This window comes from Jaculus jaculus, chromosome 4 (assembly GCF_020740685.1).
Source record: "Jaculus jaculus isolate mJacJac1 chromosome 4, mJacJac1.mat.Y.cur, whole genome shotgun sequence".
NCBI classification, from domain to species: Eukaryota; Metazoa; Chordata; class Mammalia; order Rodentia; family Dipodidae; genus Jaculus; species Jaculus jaculus.
In genome coordinates, this window is record NC_059105.1 from 113,814,680 (window position 1) to 113,837,773 (window position 23,094).

A 23,094-nucleotide genomic window follows, 5' to 3' on the forward strand; every position below is an offset into this window, starting at 1 on the left:
CGGGGTGTGGTGGCACACACCTGGAATCTCAGCCCTCCAGTGGCCAAGGCAAGAGAACTGCCATAAGTCGTAGGCCTGGCTGGGATCCTAGCAAGTACCATGCCATCCAAGGCTACTTATCAAAAACCTAACTCAAAAATAAGCAAACAAACAAAAAACTCCAAAACAACAACAACAAAAACTGTCCCCACCCCTTGCTACCTAGTTGTCATGGTGCTGGAAAGTGTTAGGCAGACTAATGGGGGAGGTCATCAGCCATAGATCCTGTGAGGTATACAATCAGCCACCCAGGCAAGTTGTGCCCATTATGCCATAGTTGCATGACTGCTGTGGAGATAACCAACTGCTCTCTGGATTTGAGGCCCTCTCTGAAAGAGGGAATTTATCCTGGTACTGAAAACCTCGTCAAAAGCCCATGGCTGGGCTGGAGAGATGGCTCAGCAGTCAAAGTGCTTACCTGCAAAGCCTAATGACCCAGGTTCGACTCCCTGATACTCACATAAAACCAGATGAACAAAGTGGCACATGTATCTTGGAGTATGTGTGCAGCAGCAAACAACAACAACAACAAACCCACCAAAAGCCAAAAACCAAAACCAAAACAAAACAAACCAAGCCTATGGCTGGGCAAGTGATAAACCCTTGGGGGGAAGCTACTATTGTTTGACTAAATGGATAGGATATGTTGTGCCCATTAAGTTGCCTTCTATTTACATTTATGCCATAGATTAATGCTGCTCTGACCTTAAGCAGAGAAGCTTCTTTTTATAGAGGGCAGTGACTACTGAAGAGACTCAACTCATCAAAGTATAGGGGAAAAGTGACTACTGAATGCTTAGCACTAAATGAGACACCTCTATTATGCCCTCCAAGGCTCAGGGAACATTGGAAAGAGAGGATAGAAAGAATGTAAAAGCCAGAGGAGGGTAAAGAGTGCTTTGAAACACTGTTGGAGCTATTGCATTTATGGCCCCATAGCAACTTTCATTATCTGCAAATGACCTGCATAATATTGGGCCTATAAATAAATGTTTTGCCATGGATGATGGAGGAGGGTAAAAAGACATCAAAGTAGAAGAGGTACTAGTTGGAGAGAAGAAGGGATTCAGTGGAGGGTGGAGGGGAAGGTATTGGGAGGAGATTATGATTAAAATACCTTATGTACATGTATGAAAATTATCAATAAAAGTTGAAAAAGTCAGGCAAGGAGACAGAGGTAGAAGGATTACTGTGAGTTAGAGGCCACTCTGAGACTAAATAGTGAACTTTAGGTCAGCTTGGGCTAGAGTGAGACCATTCCTCAAAAAACAAAAGTTATATCAAGCTATGTGACTGTCTAAAGCTCTCATGTGAAAGTGAAGAATCAGAAGAGAGATGTCCAAAGAGAACATTCTAATATTTAGACCTCATACAAGAAACAGGGTGGATCCTGAAGAATAAGAGGGAGAAGCAAAAAGACATGCTGCATCACAAAAAATTGCTAGAAATGGGCTGGGCATGGCACTCAGAGGCAGACTGCTTGCCTGCTTCTCACCAGCAGAAAGAAGAGGTTATTTAAAGAAGCAAGAGGGGTTGGTGAACAAACAACATTGGGATCTTCTTATGATTCTAGTCACGAAAACCAAAAGATATTCATTTCTTCATTTCACTCCATATTTCTTCCCATATTGCTGATAAAAGGTAAGAATAAATGTTGCATCATAAGTGAGCATATATGAGAACTGAGAGAATTGGATGAGAGCAGGTTTTCTTATGCAGGTGCTGTTTGAAATTTTAATAATGAACGTTAATTTTCACTATCATATGGAATACAATCTAATTTCAGGGTTTTTTTTTAAACTAGTAGAACACCTGTTATATTTAACAAATAGTGGCTCATGATTGAGGTTTTCTTCATTAAAATGTTACCTTCACATTTACCTCAGCAATGACGTGGCAATTAAAAATTTCTTTTTCTTTCTTTCTTTTGTTTTTTTGAGGTTGAGTCTCACTCTAGCCCAGGCTGACCTGGAATTCACTATGTAGTCTCAAGGTGGTCTCAAACTCATGGTGATCCTCCTACCTCTGCCTCCTGAGTACAGGGATTAAAGGTGTGTGCCACCATGCCTGGTTTTTTTTTTTTTTGTTGTTGTTGTTTTTTTTAATATTTTTGAGATAGGGACTCACTCTAGCCCAGACTGATCTGGAATTTACTATGTAGTCTCAGGCTAACCTTAAACTTACAACAATCCTCCAACTTCTGCCTCCCAAGTGCTGGGATTAAAAGTGTACACCACCATACCTGGCTACTATTTTTTTCCTTTGGGTTTTCAAGGCAGGGTTTGATTGTAGCCCAGGCTGACCTGGAATTCACTATGTAGTTCAGGCTGGCCTTGAACTAATGGTGATCCTCCTACCTCTGCCTCTCCTCCCGAGTGCTGGGATTAAAGGTGTGTGCAACCACACCCAGCCCCGCTAAAATTTTAATAAAGAGAATATTCATTTACAAATAGGACAAAAAACTGTTTTCCAGTATATTTTTAAGCCACATTTAAATTAAACACACAGTTTATGTGTCCAATAACTGTGGTTCCTACTCATTGAGCAGCTGATCAAATCTGTCCCTCATTCTGGAGCAACAGGTAGAAAGGAGACTGGGAGCATGATGGGCTGAGTGTGCGTCCCAGAAGGTCATGCACTGGAATTTGAGTTCCTAAGGCCCATGCTCCATGTGTTTGGCGTGGAGCCTTTAGATGAAGTTAGGACCAGATGAAATCACGAAGGTAGCCACAGTGGCTTCAGTAAGGAGAGGAAGAGAAGCTCGGCCAGCAGGCACACTCACATTTTCCATGGAATACCCTCCACCACGTTATGACGGAGCCAAAAGGCCCTGACCAGATGTCAAGCAGATGCTGGCCCCATGCTCTTGGGCTTCCTGTTATCTATAACCAGGAGCTTCGTAAAACCTTTATAAGTCTCCCCACCGCTAGTATCCAGTAATAGCAACAGAAAAGGACTGGGACAGAAGGCCAGAGACGGGGCTGTGTCCCCAGGAGGGAAGGCGAATCCCATACCGCAGGGTCTCACAGTCTTGGGGCACAGTGCCAACACACGGAGCAGGTGAGCTTACAGTGTGGGTGTGAAGCCTCAGCTGGAGCTGGCGAGAGTTCTCAGAAAAGAAAGGCTGGCATCCACCCTGGGGGTCACCAGGGGTGAAGGCTTTGAACCCCATGAAGAAGTCCAAAACTGACAGCAAACTGAGGAGTGCGGTTTAATTGTTTGAAGAATAGAGAGTAGACACCATGTTTTGTCTGCTTAAATGGGAAAGGAGAGAAGGACAGCAAGGGGAAAGAGCCATGGAGGCTTTCGGCACACTTGGGACATTCAAAGCAAACCTGACCAGCCTGTGAAAGCCCTGAGCGCCACAGCAAGGAGCCTTAGATCTTGAAGCATCATTTTATTTATTTATTTTTATTTATTTATTTGAGAGCGACAGGCACAGAGAGAAAGACAGATAGAGGGAGAGAGAGAGAATGGGCGCGCCAGGGCTTTCAGCCTCTGCAAACTCCAGACGCATGTGCCCCCTTGTGCATCTGGCTAACGTGGGACCTGGGGAACCGAGCCTCGAACTGGGGTCCTTAGGCTTCACAGGCAAGAGCTTAACCGCTAAGCCATCTCTCCAGCCCTTGAAGCATCATTTTAAGGGAAAGGGAGAAGGAGAGGGTCAGGCTGGGACCATTTCATGTGGATTCCTGTTCCCTCCCCACCTACTTGACTTGCCGTCCAGTCCTGCTGACTTCGGGTGGCTGCCTCGCATCACAGGACCCAGGCATCATGGGCTGGATGGGCTGGCTCAGCAACAGCCTTCGACCAGAGGAAGAGAACCCACACATTACAATGCACCAAACTGTGGCCCAGAGGACAGCACCGTGAGAACGTCTGCACCCTCTGAGGCTGACCCGTACCCCCACCCCTCACTCTTCTCAGCAAAACAAACACCATGAGTCATGGTCCTGACCATCAGAACCCCAAGCTCTTCTCTGTCCCCTCCCTAGCTAAGATCTACTGTGAGGTCTTTGGAAGCCAGCTGTCTGAGTTCTGCTTCTGTTGAAGGTGGAATGGAGAGCTAGAAGGAACAATGCAATGGTCCCCTGCTGGCTTTTAAACAAGGTGGCTTCATACCTGAGCTGCCGATCATGGCTGAAGTCGGGACTGGGCTGGCACTGGCTGGCATCCTGGGAGGCGGGAGCAGCCATGGTCAGGCTCAGACCTGGAGGGAGCACAGCTGTGGTGCTGCTGAACTGGGCCTGCAGACTGCTCACTGAGCGGCCACTTCCTGCCATCAGCTGAGAGCTTCTCATTGGCTTCAGACCCTGGAGCATCATTTAATGGTGGGGAGGGGGGGGGGAGAAAGAGACCCAACTCAGGCCATATCTCTAGGAAACCTCAGAAGAGAGCCTCCCCCTTCATATCCAGGCATGTCCTCTAAGTTAGGCCCCATCAACTATGTGCTGAGCTACTTTTATTTTGTGATGGTCTTCCTCATCGGATTATAAGAACCCCAAGGGTTCTTGGAATCCTCTGAATCTTAGACAGTTCCAGGCTCTCGGCAGAACTGAACCATTTTTGGCTTCACAAATTCCACTTCAGAGACATGGAACACTTAAATTATTCCCCCAGTTTACCAGGCCTGTGCTTGCCTGGGGCCTTTGCACATGCTGACCCATCTATGTGGAAGGCTCTTCCTTCACTGCTGATAAGACTCCTTCTCTTGCCTCCCTCAGACCTTTCTTTGGTCAAGTACTATCTTCTCAGGGAAGCCTTTTCTGGATGTCTGTTTGAAACTCTTTTTTATTTTTGAAGTAGGGTCTCACTCTAGCCCAGGCAGACCTGGAACTCACTCTGTAGCCACAGGCTGGCCTTAAAATGGTGATCCTCCTTCCTCAGTCTCTTAACTTACTCAGTACCTACCCCCAATGCTTTGCTTTTATTTTTTTCTCCCCAACAGTTTCTTCCAGGAATGTCTTTCCACGCTGCCAATGCATTTTCCACATCCCTTAGATGGACCCATTTAGAGAAGTTTCCCACCTGCCAAATCCAACTACCCCATTCAGCTTGAAGAAGCCAGATTGTTCATCACCTCGATTCCCTATTGGCTGTTAGGGCTACCACTTGAGGGGGGATTGAGGCAGTTTAGGGTGACTGGGCCCCTGAAAGTAAAAGTAGGGAATGTCTTTGAACCTGCCCTTGCAGTCTCCACTTTGTTAGAGGTCAGGGAAGAATCTGTTACCTCTTTATGTTTTGCTTAAAGGAGATCCCTAGATCTGTTTTTCCATAAAAAACCCGAGTCCCTCCTAAGGAAGGAGTTCCCCTTAAGATCATGCTGGGTGTGGTGGCAGAGAGGACGGCCTGGGACTACAGAATGAATTCCAGGCCAACCTCAAATATTATCTTCTCAGGGAAGTCTTTTCTCTACAAAACTCTTAAGTTTGTATAACGATAGTCTCTTTTCTGCATATACAATCAGCCTTCTATGAAAAACCTCTATGAAATCCATGATTTCAATCACCTATCAATAATATTAGAAAAAAAAGTGTCTGGACTAGAAAGATAGCTCAGCAGCTAAAGGCACTTGCTTGAAAAGCTTGATGGCCTAGGTTCAATTTCCCAGTGCCCACATAAAGCTGGATGCACAAAGAAGTTTGTCTGGAGCTTGTTTCCAGTGGCAGGAGGCCCTGACATACACATATTTACCCTCTGTCTGCCTGTCTCTCAAATAAATAAATATTTAAAATGTGCTTGTACTGATCTTGTACAACCTTTTCTTGTCCTTATATTTTAGATAGCATAACTATTTACATGGCATTGATATTGTCTTGGGTATTATAAGTCATCTGGGGATAATTTAAAGTATAATGGGTTGGGGAGAGACCTCAGTAGTAGAGGGCTTCCTAGCATGTGAGAGGCCCTCAGGCCTGATCCTCAGCACCAACATTCCTAACAAATGCATCAATCAATCAATAAATGGGAAATGTGCAGGTCTTATGCAAATGCTATTTAAGGGACTTGAGCAGCCTTAGATTTCAGTACTTATGATAGATAGTTCTGAAGCTTTGGAGGGCTGCCTGTGCTGATCCATTCTGTACTATCCATTATCTGGCGAAATTCCCAGAGTTCCCACTAGACTGGGAGTTCCCTGAGGTGAAGGATGCCTTTTTTGTTTTGAGGTAGGGTTTCACTGTAGCCCAGGCTGACCTGGAATTCACTATGTAGTCTCAGGGTGGCCTCGAATTTATGGCGATCATCCTACCTCTGCCTTAGTGCTGGGATTAAAGGCGTGTGCCACCACGCCTGGCAAGGATGCCTTTTATTCATCTTTGCTCGCCTATAAACAGGAGCTGTGCAGATGCCCACTGGAGCCCTGAGGTCTGTGTGGATGTGAAGGCTTCAGGAAAGGCAATGCCTGCCTTCTTGGCTGTGATTCTCTGGAGACAGGGGTCAGACTGTGAGGTCACTGAGGGCTTGTGATGAGTAGCAGTGGCTACAAGATAAGGATTTTACAGGGAATCTGGGTGACCAAGAACAGCAAGGTAAACCTGAGTCAAGATACAATGAGCAGAGGTACCTGTTCAAATTGATTATGGCCCAAAACAAGAATAGGCAATAGGGACTGAGGACAGGTGTATAGGGACACAGGGCTATCAGTATGAATGCATGGAATGCTCTCCTCTGCCTCTTAATTCCTGCTTCCTTCTCCGTCCCCTTTCCGTCCCTCTTTCCCCACTTCCTTTCTGTTTGAGACAGAGTCTTGCTATGTAGTACAGGTGGGCCTATAACTCACAATCCTCCTGTCTCAGCCTCCAGAATGCTGAGATTACAGGTGTGCACCACCATTGCTGGCTTCTCCAGTTTTAATTCACTATCAAAGCTCAAATGCTATTTTTAGAGCCGAGAATATAACATATGAAAGGAAAATAATATAAGCTGGACCTTCAAAATAACTTTAAAGAAAGCCTACTACCATGACCTGTCTCTAGTCCAGGGAACAGTACATAGGTATCCAGCACTCGTCAATTCCAGGGGTCAAGTGGACCCTGGCTGCAAGTGTGTCTGTTCTAGCAGATGGACTGTGAGAGAGGCACGTTACCTGGGTGGGTACCACATTCGATTCTCTGAGTGGATGCTGGTTTGTGATCTGGGGAGAGGTGATCTGGCCCGGGAGTTGAGAGCTGGCCACAAGCTGGGGCTGAGATGCTGCTGTGGGCCTTTGCTGCAACTGCTGCTGAGTGTCAGGCCGCCGGGCACCGCTAAAGCTTAGGGACACAGCCGGCTGCTGCAGAAACATCTGGGAGCAGAAGAGACATTGCCTATGAGGTTGGGGCCACGTGTGCACCTTCTCTGTCGTCCCTGTCACAAGAAGAAGGCAGGTGTCTTGCATCTCGGACTTGCTTTGAAGTCACTCCCTGATTCAGTAGGACAAAGCCAGTGCCTATGACACCTCCAGCACAGCACAAGGCACTGGACACAGTGACTGAGCTGGAGAGATACTGTCCCTGAAGGTCACAGTGAAGTGACTATAATCTAAAATTACATATATATATATTTTTTGAGGTAGGGGTTTGCTCTAGCCCAGGCTGGCCTAAACTCACAGTGATCCTCCTACCTCTACCCCTTAAGTGCTGGTATTAAAGGCATGTGCCACCACACTTGGTTATACGTATAGTTTGATATATGCCTTACAGTCTAAGTTGGCTTATCAGTTTCTTATCAAAGGAAGAGACATCTTGGGAATGAAACTAATCATGTAGTAATGGTGGCAAAGAACTGGCTAACGCACAGCGTGGACTGTAGGATTGAGTCCTGTGGCTCACCTTGAGTCTCTGCCCAGTAACCAAGGTTTGTACCCATATTGCCCTTAGGAGCTTTGATCAAGTGCTTTCAGCAGAGGTGGCACATCTACTCCTAGTCAGGAGGCAACTCAGCCTTTCCAGCCAGGAAAACAAGAGCAGAGGATAATGTGACATTAAGTCCATGGGCTTAAAAATTCAGTTTATTTTTAAATTATTTCATTTGCAAGCAGAGAGGGACATTGAGAAGGGAGACAGACACACACATACACATATACAGAGAGAGATGGAAGGAGGGAGAGAGAGGGAGAATGAGATGGACATGCCAGGACCTCTTGCTGCTCCAAACGAACTCCAGATGCATGTGGCCCACTTTGTGCATCTTGCTTTTTCTGGGTACTGGGGAATCGAACCAGGGTCCTTAGGCTTTGCAGGCAAATGCCTTAACCATCAAGCCATCTCTCCAGTCCATATGCATAAGTTTTATAATAGTCATGATCATCTCTGTGTACTTTGTTATATAAGATGTCTCAGACATTTAAGGCTGTAATACATTAGCTTGGTCATTTAGTATGGAAGCTTTTACAGGATCTGACCAAGGTGATAAAGACAGATTAAGTATTCATGACTATCCTGATTTAGTTCAAATAGTTTGTGCCACACACTGTTGACCTTCATATTTGTAAATTCTATTTCTGCAGATTCAACCAACCTTGGGAAACCACTTGCATTTTTACTGAACTATGTCAGACTTCCCCTTATTATCATTTCTTTTTTTAAACTTTTGTTCATTTTTTATTTATTTATTTGAGAGCAACAGACAGATCGAAAGAGATAGAGGCAGAGAGAGAGAAAGAGAGAGAGAAAGAGAGAAAGAGAGAGAGAAAGAGAGAAAGAGAGAGAGAGAGAGAGAGAAAGAGAGGAGAGAGAAAGAGAGAGAGAGAGAGAGAGAGAGAGAGAGAGAGAGAGAGAGAGAATGGGTGTGCCAGGGCATCCAGCCACTGAAAATGAACTCCAGACTCGTGCGCCATCTTATGCATCTAGCTTACGTGGGTTCGAGCATCAAACCAGGGTCCTTAAGCTTCACAGGCAAGCTCTTTAACCGCTGTGCCATCTCTCCAGCCCCTCATTTCTTTTTTGATTTTTTTCGAGGTAGGGTCTCACTCTAGCTCAGGCTGACCTGGAATTCACTATGTAGTCTCAGATAGGCCTTGGACTCATAGTGATCCTCCTATTTCAGCCTCCCAAGTACAGGAATTAAAGGCAAGCATCACCATGCCTAGCACAGAGAAAGAGAGACAGAGACAAGAAAGGGAGACAGAGAAGGAGAGAGAGAGAAAGAGAATGAGCACACCAGGGCCTCCAGCCACTGCAAATGAACTCCAGATGTATGCACTACTTTGTGTATCTGGCTTTTCATGGGTATTGGGGAATTGAACTCTGGTCATTAGGCTTTGCAAGAAAGTGTCTTAACTATTAAGCTATCTTTCAAGCCCCCCCCCCTTGTTATTATTTCTTAAATAATACAGTATAATATATACTGAAATTGTTTTGGAATAAGAAGGAAGCTAGACATGACTGAAGAATGTCAGTCAGTTCTGTGCAAATGCTATACCCTTTCTATAAACATTTTGTAATTTATTTCATTTATTTATTTGAGAGAGGGGGAGAGAAATAGGCAGGTAGAGAAAAAGAGAGAGAATGGATGCATCAGGGCCTCCAGCCACTGCAAATGAACTCCAGATGCATGCGCCACCTTGTTCATGTGGCTTACATACGTCTTGGGGAATCAAACCTTAGCCCTTTGGCTTTGCAGGCAAGTACCTTAACCACTAAGCAATCTCTCTAGCCCCCATACCCTTTTACAGAGGGACCTGAGCACCTGTCTTCAGCACCTAGAATCTGTCCGCTTGGGTACCCAAGGCCACCTGTATCTCATATAAAACAGAATAAAAAACAGGTGTTTTAGTGCTTAGAAAGATTTTATGTCTTAGAATTTTTTTTTTCTTTTGGGCATATGAAATGTCTGAAAATTCTAGATATGTGAAATATGTAAGTAGTGACTTTGATAATTAATGTGGATTGACAATATGTTCAATTTATAAATTGATTGAATATGGATGAAAAACAAAAGCATGATTGTTTTTAGAGAAAGTTAGTTGTGGTGGTTTGATTCAGGTGTCCCCCATAAACTGAGGTGTTCTGAATGCTAGGTTCCCAGCTGATGTATATTTGGGAATTAATGCCTCCTGGAGGGAGTGTATTGTTGGGGGTGGGCTTATGGGCTTTATAGCCAGTTTCCCCATGCCAGTGTTTGGCACACCCTCCTGTTGCTGTGGTCCACCTTCTGTTTGCCAGGGGGTGATGTCCACCCTCTGCTCATGCCATCGTTTTCCCCTGCCATCGTGAAGCTTCCCCTTGAGCCTGTAAGCCAAAATAAATCTCTTTTTCCCAGAAGCTGCTCTTGGTTGGGTGATTTCTACCAGCAATGCGAACCAGACTGCGACAGTAAAGTGGTACCGAGGAGTGGGGTTGCTGCTAGACACCTGACTGTGTGGCTTCAGCCTTTTTGGAGCTGATTTTCAAGAGGAAAGTGGAAGGAGTTGAAACCTTGGCCTAAGAGATGCCTTGCAGTGCTGTAAGTACAGCTTGATGGACTATTCTGGTCAGAACTATGGACTGTGAGGTTTGGCTCATGAGGGTGAGAAAGAGCTGTGCTTGGACTGGGCTAGCAGTTTGTGTGAGAAGCTTGCTGTGATGCCTGTGTCCTGAGAAGTTGTGCAGGGTTGCTTTGCGTAGAAATGAACTGGTGTGTGCAGAGGAATATGGCACAGAAAGAAAAATCTTTGGGTGAACTGTTGCCCATTCAGCTGCAACTGAGAGATTACAACCTATGAGACTGGGCTAGCTGACCTGCGCTGGGGCAATAAGAATGTAGACTCTTTAGAAGGGGCCTGAGTGCTCAAGGAGTGTCCTGTTCTTCAAAGTCTGCTTTATTCCCCCCTGGATTAACAAATTGGCACCCTGGTATCGTGGAGATTAAGAAATGCTGGAAAGAGGGTCATTGAGTTTGCACAAGGTCTTGTGTTTTGGAAATGGCCATGGGCAGCGTGAAGCAGGTTTGCTGGTTGCCTGCATAGAGACCCCATGGGGCCATGAGGATGAACCGTGGCTTGCAGTGGAGACCCAGTGGAGATGCCGGGACCATGAGATGGCTGCCAAGGAGCTGCCGGCCCCGATGAAGTTTCCCAGGACTGTGAGTAGCCTAGCTGGAGGGGCGGAATTGGAATGCCAGAGACTTGTTGCTGGTTAGAATTATGGGACTTGAAGATTTGTCACTGGCTAGACTTGCTGGACTTGAAGCTACAAAGTTTGATGTTTGCCCTGGTTGTTTTAAATCTTGTATTGGTTGAATGTTTCTTTGCTATGCCCAATGCCATCTACTGCAGTGTGAATACTTATTCTGTGCCATTATGGGTTTTTTGAGGTTAATTTTTGGTATTATGGCTCAGTTAAAAGATCTTGGACTATGGGGATGTATGAACATCATTGGGATTGATAAAAACTATGGGGACTTTTAAAGTGAGATGAATGCATTCTATTTTACATCATGTATGGATATCAGTTTATGGGGGCCAGGGGCGGAATGTGGTGGTTTGATTCAGTGTCCCCCATAAACTTAAGTGTTCTGAATGCTAGGTTCCCAGCTGATGGATATTTGGGAATTAATGCCTCCTGGAGGGAGTGTATTGCTGGGGGCAGGCTTATGGGTATTAAAGCCAGTTTCCCCTTGCCAGTGTTTGGCACACCCTCCTGTTGCTGTGGTCCACCTTATGTTGCCCAGGGGGTGATGTCCACCCTCTGCTCATGCCATCATTTCCCCTGCCATCGTGGAGCTTCCCCTTGAGCCTGTAAGCCAAAATAAATCTCTATTTCCCCAGAAGCTGCTGTTGGTTGGGTGATTTCTACCAGCAATGCGAACCGGACTGCGACATTAGTTTTCAAGAAAAATAGAACCTGTAAGTTGACTCTAACTTCTATAACAACTTGAATAATAATTAACCCAAGGCCTCCAGCTGCCTCTTTAGCCAAAACTCCTCTTTGGCACTGCAAACATGCGCTGCTGTCTCTGCTGTCACCCTGCAGGTGTGTCCTTCTCCACCCCAGGCCTCCAGGGTTCTGTTCTCTAGGAGGGGGCAGTGCTCTCCTCTCAGTATGTGGCGGATATATTCCCAGTTCCTATGTTCAGGGCGGCCCAAACTTGTATCCAGTAGAGTCAATAGGTCTGCACTTGGTAAGTTGCAGATCAGTTTTGGAAAGGCAGGGATGGACCACACCCTGCAGATGCTGGGAGGAACACTCACAGGCTGGCCTGCGATGTCTCGTTTATAGATAGAGTCAAGCCGCTGACCAGTGGCCCAACGTCAGCAGATGGCTGACTGGGAGGTTCTGATCTGGTAACCCTTTCATCTCTCCAACATCCTATCGTGCCGCACACAGTTGTGAAACAAAGGCTCTTATTTCCTTAGAAATTAAGACGACTTCCTGGATGCCCATCATCTCAGAGCTGCTAGTCATATGCTTGAAGATCAGTGTCTTTTTGCAAGTTCAGCACGTCATTTGCCATTACTACAGGTGCCCTTTTAGGCATGCATTTGAATAGCCAGCAGAGGGCGCACACACTCCTCAAAAGAAGCAAGTGGTAGTGTGACCAGAGGCCCAGGTCCTCCGCTTTGGCTCTGGTGTAGACTTTTTGACCCCAGGTGCCAGCACGCATTAAGTCTTAGAGGATCTTTTTCATAACCCAATCTTATAAGAATTCATAGTTAGCAAGCATCATAAGCACACACTATTCCACTGAAAGTTGTGAATCAACAGAGCAAAACAGAAAAAGTCCTCTGAATTGCAATAAAAGACTCTGGGTGGGAGAATCCTGGTTTCCAGCTACATACATTCAACATTCATATTTCTGTTTTTTCAACAAGAGAGCCAAATTTCATGGCTTAAGAAGATGACTTCCTTAAAGAGTCAATTTCTTGGAAAACATGCAGAAAAATAGTTGCCCAGTTCAAATAGGAAAAGTTTTCAGGAACAAACAGACTCTAGACTCACGTGTGATTGTTCATTATTAATACCTGCTTCTTATGGATTCTGGCAATTACAGGACAGTTCAGCAGTATACAATATAGATCAATAGAACAGTGAAATCCCGTACGATACCACGCTGTCATGAAGCTTCAATAATTATCAATGTTTTGTTAATCATGTCTCCTTGATTCCCCAGTCTTGGGAGGGGTGGGGTATAGTAACTTTTACATGTTTGATTTTTTTATACTTGAATCAGTTTTTATTAAAAAACAAGCATCACATTTTGGTAGGTATTTTAGAATGTATTTCTTTAAATTTTGGGGAAAAACACAAACCAAAAAGACAGACTACTGGAGGAAATGTTCTCTGGTTTAACTATCTATGGATTTCTGTGTCCTCTGGAAAATTCCACTGCAAAGATCAGAGGAATGAACACATGGAAGACGTGCACTGGAAGGCCAGGTTTCATGGTATCTTGTAGAACTCAGAGAATATGTACTTTGAGGAGTCACAAAATGTACCATCATGAGGGAAAAATCATATTCTTTATATCTGGGAGCAAAAGCAATAGCTTTATTGCCTGTAATTTTAAAATGTAGCTCTAATATTACAAAGGCTGGATGAGGAACACTCCAGGCACTGTGGAGGATGTTCACACGCCTACCTTGCTTTTAGCACTTTCTGGCTCAATCTTCCTCTTCCTGTTGGTATAAAAATTCCATTAAGGTAATTGGGGTTGGGTAAGTTCTAGGGCTATGGACCAGGCTCTGGTTCAGTGAGAAAAATATTATACTTGGGAAAGATAAGTAACAAGTGCTTTTAAAGTCTGAATTGATGCCATTATTTTCACGTAACTATGGCAGTTTGATTCACTTTTGTTCATGCAGAAATGTCACTGAGGGGCTGGAGAGATGGCTCAGCAGTTAAGGAGCTTGCTTGTAAAGCCTAATGACCTGGGTTTGATTCCCCAGTGCCCTTGTAAAGCAGATACACATAGTGACCCATTTGTCTGGAGATCTGCAGCAGCTGGAGGCCTTGGCATCCATTCTCTCTGGCTGTCTCTCTTCTATTACTCTTTCCTTATTTTAAAAAAAAGTTACTGAGGCAGAAGGACTTTGGATGTACCTTGGTGGTCTCTATACTGATGATCATAGTATATAAATACAGGGATGCAAGTTGAGGGTGTTGGTTTGTTCTAGACTGGGTTCCTCTATGGTGAGAGTGCTATGCAGAAGCAGGAAAGGGAGGAATAGCAAATGTCCTCTCACTTCCCAGAAGAGTTGATGGACACCCAGGGCAGCAGGACAGCTGGAGAGAGGCTCTGGGCTAACCAGCAAAACTACTCTGGGAATCCTATCATGTGCTGGGTCCTACAGTTACCCCAAATGGTGTGTCTGTCATAGATGCTACTGGGCTTCAGGATCTGAGCGGCCAGGGGAGGGTCTGTGTGGCAGGGCTGAGGCCATTTCCCTGAAGTATCTCTTCTGCTCCATCTGCCTTGTGTAAGGAGGCTGCAGATGCTTAAGGCTCCCAGGCAGACTTTAAGGCAAGCTAGAATTACAACTGCAATTAAAGACTGGGTGGCAATGATGCACTTGTAAGGTAAACAGTCCTGGACTAAAATACGCAAAACTTGGTTTAAAAAATCCATGTACTCTATCCTTGCCTGAGACCCAATACATAAAGTTCTTCTCCTACCCTGACTCAAAAAAGAAAAAAAAAAATCAAAAACAAACAAAATGAAAAACATTCCCTGAAAGGATTCCAAGAAGGGTGTCTGGGATTATAGTGTGAGCTGCTATTGCTGTCAAAATACGTAAACTGCCCCGACCAATGTGGTGGCAAGAAGGTGCCAGCGCCAGCTCCCTCTGTGGTCCCCTCAGGCTATAGGATAGAATCACTTTCCATTTTGTTCTTATTTTTCCTAAATTTTTATTTATTTATTTGTAGGGGGCGAGAGAGAGGGGGGGGGGGGAAGAAAGGGGGGAAGGGAAGGGAAGGGAAGAGAGAGAGGAGAGAAAAGAGACACAGAGAATGGGCATGCAGGGCCTCCATCTACTGCAAACAGACTCCAGATCCATGTGCCACTTTGTGCATCTGGCTTTATGTGTGTACTGGGGAATCAAACTCCAGTCATTAGGCTCTGCAGGCAAGTGCCTTAACTGCTGAGCTATCTCTCCAGGACCTGCATTTTGCTCTCTATCAGAGGAAACAGTGAGGCTAAGAAAGTGAAACTGTACAGGAGCTGTCATCTAGGACTGAGGTGGCATCCAAACAGGACAGTCAGGTGCCAGTGGCATGAGTGAAAATGCAGTGCATCTGGGATAGCAAACAAAAATTCACCCTCAGAGTGGGGTTTGAAGGAAGAAGATGTGCGAATTATAGATTTATCATGGAAAAACATGATATCATGGAATCCATATCCATATCATGGAAAAACAGGGAGGTGGGTTTCTCCTCATCCTCTGTCCCAGGCAGTTTCCCAGTCCTTCCTAAGCATAAAGGTTCTGTGAGGCAATGCATGGGGCGGGGCATGGGTGTTCTGCCTCACCAGGAGTGGTCCTCAGGAGAACAGAGGCGAGCCTGGGAGGGAACATCACCTGCACGTTGGAGTCCTGGACCAGGTAGAGCTGCTCCTGGATCTTGTGCAGCTCCTCCTGCTGCCATCGGATGTTGGCCTGCAGGATTCGCGTCCGCTGCTCCAGCTGGTCTTTGATGGTCTGGAACATGCTAAACTGTGCTGAAAACTTCAAGGTGGGGTCAAAAACAACCAGATCAAAGAGTTATTTCAGCCTGCCAGACAAGCGTTGCAGCCATGCTAATCAGTATTACACACTTCCCTTTCTTGTCCCTTAGCCATTCTGGCCAGCATCCCTGAGTTGCCCACTGCCTGGCTTTGAGGTGAGCAAGGTCCAGAGATGGGGGCAGGGTCTCCAACTCCCCAGCACTGGGATTACAGGTGTGCACCATTGCACCTGCAGTTTTTAAAATTTTTTTTTGGTCTATTATTTATTTATTTATTTGAGAGCTACAGGCAGAAAGAGAAAGAGGCAGAGAGGGAGAATGGGCACACAAGGGCTTCTAGCCACTGCAAACTCCAGACACGTGTGCCCCCTTGTGCATCCGGCTTACATGGGTCCAGGGGAATCAAGCTTCACAGGCAAGTGCTTAACCGCTAAGCCATCTCTCCAGCCCAACATCTGCAGTTTTTAAAAACATGAGTTCTGAGGATGGAACTGGGTTCTCATGCTTGCAAAGCAAGCACTTTACTGGGCTATCTTCCTAGTCCCCTCAGCTGGGATTTTGAAAGAACATTCCATTAAGGAAACAAGTAAGAAGCTATACCATGTTTTAAAACTTAAGACAAGACACAAAGCTTCTACGAAGGGTTCTACACAGCCAGGAGACATTCAGGGCCACACTGGTACCTCTTGAAGAACTGGCAGGTAGTTGGCTCTGATGGGCATGGCTAGGGGCTGGGTAAGCATCAAGATCCAGGACTGCTGTTTAGTAAGTGTTAGTGACTCTAGACATGCAATCGTGTGAACAGAATCCAGGACCTCACATATGCTAGGGAAGTACTCTAACACTGAGCTTTGTGACCTTTTTGTTTGTTTGTTTGTTTATTTTGAGGTAGGGTCTCACTCTAGCCCAGCCTGACCTGGGACTCATTCCATAGTCCCAGACTGACCTTGAACTTGCAGCAATCCTCCTACCTCTGCCTGTGAGTGCTAATATTAAAGGCATGCACCACCATACCCCATGTGGTCTTTTTGATAAATAAATCTACTCTGAGTTAGAGTATGAAGCCAAAGAGGCTTCTGGAAAACCACCAATTACCCAGATAACTACTTCCCAGAATTTGAACTTCATCTCACCTCCCAGTCAAAGGACACTACAGTTATACATTGGCGAGGGAAATGACGGAAAATCATAGAATCTTTTCCACTCACTTGAAGTGGGAAAAGGACTTGAAAAACTCAGAGTTGGCCATACATATGCATAGATCAAGCAACCTCTGATGGAAAATTGTTAAAAAAATGTGTCTGTATTGAATATGCACAGAATGTCTTTATCAGTGTAACAACTATTTGCCAATATTATATTAAGTATCAATCACCTAGAGGTCATTTACAGTACAGAAGAGGAGCCACGTAGACATAAGTTCTATGTAAATCCTCTGCCATTTTACACAGAGACCTGAGCATCTGCAGTCTCTGCAGGGGAGGTCCTAGAACTGGTCTTCTTGCATTATGAAAGAACGCCTTATGGGATGGAGAGATGGCTTCGTGGTTAAGAGCTTGCCTGTGAAGCCTAAGAACCCCAGTTTGAGGCTCGATTCCCCAGGATCCACGTTAGCCAGATGCACAAGGAGGCATATGTGTTTGGAGTTCGTTTGCAGTGGCTGGAAGCTCTGGCGTGCCCAGTCTCTCTCTCCACCCCCCCCCCGCCTCTTTCTCTCTGTGTCACTCTCAAATAAATAAATTAAAAAATATTTTAAAAAAAGAATGCCTTAAAGATAAGTTATTATCATGTATAGAGCATGTAGGGCCTGGGGAGATGGCTCATCAGGTAAGAACATTTGCCATACAAACATGATGGCCTGACTGGGCCTGAATCTACCACTTTTTAATTTCCCAGAAACCACATAAAAAGCATGGCATGACCTGTACCCATGTAACCCCAATTCTGTAGGGGTGGAGACAGGAGACTCACTGGTGCTCAGTGGTCAGCCAGTCTGACTGAAAACAGCAGCTCAAGGTTCAGTAAGAGACTTCATTTCAAGGAAAGGACATGGAGAGCAGTCGAGGGGAACATGTGGTCTTCTCCTCTGTCCGTGTGCATGCGCATCTGCACATATGCATGTAAACAGCATGTATACTCCCTCCACCAAGAACATGTAACAGACCAGGAACAGTGACTCAAATTCCTAAAGGCCTTTACACCTTTAAGTACTATAAAACATTCATATTCTTTAATAAGCAAGGACCAGAAGTTAAAGGAATTCTCATTGCATGTGCCTTTGGATAGAAAATCACTGGTTTTCATACCAAATGTGCTTGGAAACTTGAAGAGGAAAAATGCTATTCTGATTTTTTTCCTGATGAGGATAAAGATGGACTATTTTAATTAGGAGACTCTGGATGAACAGCTTTTATATCACTACTCAAGTCAGACGCTAGCAAGAAGCATATGCTAGCATGCGCCTTCCTTATTCCAGGAAAGCATCCGAGGCCACTTCTGTGAGGGCATATGTTCTAAAATGGTTTGCATCAGCCATGACAGATTTATACAAAGATAGAGATGGCCAAACTCTGACAAGCACAGGTGCTGGTAAACCACCACTTTGGGACAGGTTCAGCTTGTGACCACGGATGGAGACAAAGCTAAATGCTTATCAAGAAATGAAGTAAGAGTACTGGGCTCAGCAGGAAAAAATGGCAGTGAATCAGCATCTCTGTGCCCTGTGACCACAGAGTGGAAGCCCTGTGCTCAGACCCTTGCTGGGCCTTCACAGGTGGGACATCTTCACAGATCCTCATACCTGGGTCCTTCTCTGCAGTCACTCATCTCTCCATCTGGCATCATGTAGCCATTCTCCTGGGGCCAATTTGAGTGATACCATCTCCAGAAAGCCACGTGGGACTTCCTTAGCAGACTGTCTAACTGGTTCTATGAAACACCTGCCCTGCCATGGTGGCTTCTCCGGCTCGATGCCCACTTTTCCCCTTTAGCTCTGAATACAAACAGCAAGGACTGCCTTCCAGCCAGCACTGTGTCCCTAATGCCTCGTTCTTGGACTGACTCAAATAGGAATTCACTGTTATTGAAACAATGAAGAAATTGCTAGCCAATAATGCCTTTTCTTTTTAAATGTGATTTTTACAGTACTGGTCATAGCATCTAGATCTTTCCAGAGTCTTCCTATAACCTTGAGCTTCTGATCCTCTAGCTGCCCCCTCCTAAGTTCTAGGATTATAGGCACGTGCCATCATGCATAGTTGCTTTTTTTGTTTTTGATTTTCTTTTGAGGTAGGGTCTTGCTCTAGCCCAGGCTGACCTGGAACTCACTATGTAGTCTCAGGGTGGTCTTGAACTCTCGGGGATCCTCCTACCTCTGCCTCTCAAATGCTGGGTTTAAAGGCGTGCACCACCACACCCGGCTTTGCCATGTCTTGTTTTGTGCAGTGCCAGGGCTTCATGTATGCCAGGCAAGCACTCTGCCATATTAGTTATATCCTAAGCCTGATTAAAACCTTTTCTAAAACATCAAGGCCAATTTGGAGTTGTAAAAAAATGAAAGGAATATAGAAAAGTGGCAGAAAGATGAACAAAGATGCTTCTAAAGATGAAAACCAGGAAAAAGAATTTGGAAGATATATGAGTGGCATTTGAGGACATGTATGGAGATGAAGTGCATTGCTGGCTATGTCCCGTGCAGACCTTGGGGTAAAATTCTCCTTTTATGGCATTAGTTAGTAGCTAAACATGTGGCACACACATCAGTACAAAGACCCCCCACTCAGAAGACATGCCATGTTCTTATTGGAGGAAGTGCTGCCCTTTCCTGAGGTCTGGGCTCACCTGGGCCATGGGAGCAGGGGTGCTCTGCAAAATGGTCTGAGGCAGCAGCTGCTGCGAGAGGTCACAGGATGACTGCGAAGGCAGAGGGGCCTGGGAAGAGAACGGGGCTTTGTTAGTAAACACTGCTCTGAGCTGTTTTGGGGTCCAGGGATTCTGTCTCTCCATGGTTGGGTTCCTCAGCTTAAAGAAGGCCCCTCACAGGTATGAAGAGTTGAAGGTGAAGGCTTCTCGAAGGCTTCAGCATTTATTTACCAGCTGTGTAGAACATTCCGGTGCAGGTCATATAGTTGGGGTGACACAAGGTCTGGGCAGGGATCTTGAGCAACTTCTAGGAGAACTGAGGGTCAGTGACTCCTGCCGCTACGGTGTGCTGGGCATCACTGCTACGGCCTGAGCTCCGCAGTTCCACCCGCTTCCCTCTGCTGCCCCTGCTTCAGACTCCATCCTTCCATCCTCGGGGAACAACGGGGCACTTCTCCCCAGAGGAGTCCATCTCAGAGTTTGTAAGAGCATTGTAAAAGGACTCTTCTGATGCTATCTGCAGACTGCCCTCAGTCCCTAGGGACACTAAAAGGAGTCCCAGTGTAAGACATCGCCCAGGGTAACAACAGGAAGAAGCGGTTTGCTTTGAACGTGAAGCCCCAGGCTCAAGTCCGCTGGCTGCTCCTGGCATACCGTACAATAATGGCTCTGTGTACAGACCACCACTACGTGGCATTCTGGAGAGGTCTGGCATATATCAGTGCCTGATACATATGGAGATAAATTTTAAAAATATATTTAATTTATTTAAAAGAGAGAGAGAGGTGGGCATGTTAAGGCCTTTAGCTGCTGCAAACAAACTGCAGACACATGTGTTATCATGTGCATCTGGCTTACGTGGGTCTGATCCGGGAACATGCACCTAGGTCTTTTGGCTTTGTGGGCAAGTGCCTTAACTGCTAAGCCATCTCTCCAACCCAAAGGAAAAAAAATTTTTTTTGAGGTAGGGTTTCACTCTATCCCAGGCTGACTTGGAGTTCACTATATAGTCTTACGGCCTTGAACTCATGGTGATCTTCCTACCTCTGCCTCCCAAGTGCTGGGATTAAAGGCGTGAGTCACCATGCCTGGCCATGTTTCTTTTTTTTTTTTTTTTTATTAAGCTGTCACCTGTGTGAAGTGAGATTTAAAGTAGTAGGGTGTTCAGAGGCTCTGGGACTATGACTTCAGGTTTGAAGCCTTTAGTTTCAACTTTAAACCTCACTTGAATTACATCCATGTTCATTTTATAATAAAAATATCTAAAATCAGCTGCCAAATGAATGCCTTTTCTTGGCACCCCAGTCTGGCCATCCTGTTCTTTTAATCTCTAAGTAAAACTGGTCCCCTGGAGAGATGTAGCATGGTGCCTGTGGCTCTGAGTCCACACTGCACCCCAGTGATCCCGTCAGGACACGTACCGGCATGGTGGTTGCCTGGCTGAGCTCAGGTACTGGTAACTCTTGGGGTATGGTTGCTGATCTTGGCAAAGTCGTGGTGCTGTTCTCAGCCATCAGTTTGGTTGGAGTGGCTGTAAGAAAGCAAGGAATGATGTTCCCAACACACAAATAATTCCCAGCCTTCTTAGAAGAGGAGACAATGATTGTGGTATGCTAGACCCAAGAGCTTGGTAGGACTCTGATGAAGGAAGCCCATGGAGGGTGGAAGTGGTTAGGTCAAGTCTCAGAAGCCCTACTTTGAAGCAGGCAGGAGATACCTAAGTCAATCAAAATCTCCATTTCTTTTTTTTTTTTAATTACTTATTAATTTATTTGCATTCAAAGAGAGATGAGAGGGAGGGAGGGGGAGAGAGAGAGAAAGAGAGCGAGAGAGAGACAGAGACAGAGAGGGAGGGAGAATGGGTATGCTAGGGCCTCCAGACACTGCAAACTCCAGACCCACGCACCACCACTTTGGGCATCTGGCTTTACTTGGGTACTGGGGAATTGAACCCAGGTCATTAGGCTTTGCAGGCAAGTCCCTTAACTGCTGAGCCATCTCTCAGCCTACCCAAGACTCCATTTCAACTACTAGGCCCAACCACCTCCCTGAACAAACACCTTATCAGAGACACTATAAGTACCAACATAGCTGACCTGTTTTGTGTCTTTTTGTCACTGCAGTGGTGACACCAGACTGTACACAGAGGATGGAAAAGCAAGAGGGCCATTAGAAGCAAAACAAGTAGTGTAAGCCATAGGGATAACCTGTTTTCTGAACACAGATGGCTTGGTCCATCCCAGGCAGGTACCTTTCTTGGGACTGTATCCCCTGGTCTGATGGGGGTCCCCATGTACTGCTCATCCATGAAATAATACTCACAGGCGGGTTCTGACATGGCTGTGCGTGAGGACTTGTGGGAACTCCTTGAGGATGCTGATGGTGAAGGACTGGTGGTGAGACCTGAGGCGCCCACGTCAAGTGCATTGAAGTGCTGCTGAGGATCCAGGCTTGAGTCCTTGTCCTGAAACACACACACACACACACACACACACACACACACACACACACACACACACACACTACATTTCAGCACCTAGGTACTATGGAGGAATGGCATGACTTTAGTTCTAAATATGTAGAAAACTATGGAAGTTGTTGAGAAAACTACTGTGGCTGTTTGGAGACAACTCTAAACATACAGGTGAAGTAGATATTCATGTAATCTATGTGTTAGAGATAAGCTATATCTTATAAGCATCATTTGTTATACTTTTTCACCTTTTATTTTTTCTGTTATTTATTTATTTGAGATAAAGAAGCAGAGGGAGAAAGAAAGAGAGAGAGAGGAGAGAGAGAGACAATGGGTGTGCCAGGGCCTTCAGCCTCTGCAAATGAACTCCAAACACATGTGCTACCTTGTGCATCTGACTTACGTGGGTCCTGGGGAATCAAACCTAGGTCCTTTGGCTTTGTAGGTAAATGCCTTAACTACTAGGCAATCTCTCTAGACCATTCAACCTTTATTTTGATCTTTACAATTTTCCCCATGGATTTTGCTTTTGATTTTTTCCTTAAAATTGCTACTTTATCACCCAGAATTTTGGCTTTTAAAGATATTTTATTTATTTATTTATTTATGAGAGAGAAAAGAGGGAGAGAGAGGGGTGGGGGGAGAATGGGTACTTCAGGGCCTCTAGCCACTGCAAATGAATTCTAGACTCATGAGCCACCTTGTACATCTGGCTTTATGTGGGTACTAGGGAATCAAATCTGGGTCCTTAGGCTTTGCAGGCAAATATTTTAATCACTGAGCCATTTCTGCAGCTCAAGTCTTGGCTTTTTGAGAAGAGGGAAAGAATCATGAAGAAATAAGGTGGCTGTCAGCACTGGGTTTTTAATACATCTGACAAGAAATGCCTTGGACCCTTCCAGGGCACTTAGCTCCACATTGCCTCCCATAACTTGCTGTCTATATGGGCAAAGGTTCAGTGATCTCCTATCTTTTGACTTCTGACTCTTAACTGATCCTAGCTCTGGGGATATCTCGCTCTCAAACAGTGTGATGAAAAAGCCATCACGGGCGGCCCAGCTCTGGGGGACTGAATTCCCATCCTGGATGACTTAGGTGTTA

The 23,094-nt window shown here is 45.4% G+C and overlaps 1 protein-coding gene across 7 annotated transcripts in view; it reads right to left on the reverse strand.

Annotated features, from left to right (window-relative positions):
- Npas2 (neuronal PAS domain protein 2) overlaps positions 1 to 23,094 on the reverse strand; it is a 182,958-nt gene that overhangs the window by 9,912 nt on the left and 149,952 nt on the right. For 5 of the 7 annotated variants that reach the window (XM_045147916.1, XM_045147917.1, XM_045147915.1 and 2 more), the window contains exons 13-19: positions 21,843 to 21,984; positions 20,942 to 21,051; positions 19,500 to 19,589; positions 15,515 to 15,661; positions 7,127 to 7,324; positions 4,162 to 4,352; positions 3,751 to 3,843 (exon numbers count right to left, since the gene is read on the reverse strand). In XM_045147916.1, the coding sequence (XP_045003851.1) occupies positions 3,751 to 3,843; positions 4,162 to 4,352; positions 7,127 to 7,324; positions 15,515 to 15,661; positions 19,500 to 19,589; positions 20,942 to 21,051; positions 21,843 to 21,984 (971 nt within the window). The remainder of the gene's footprint in view (positions 1 to 3,750; positions 3,844 to 4,161; positions 4,353 to 7,126; positions 7,325 to 15,514; positions 15,662 to 19,499; positions 19,590 to 20,941; positions 21,052 to 21,842; positions 21,985 to 23,094) is intronic. The other 2 variants (XM_045147914.1, XM_045147919.1) reach the window with 2 other exon arrangements.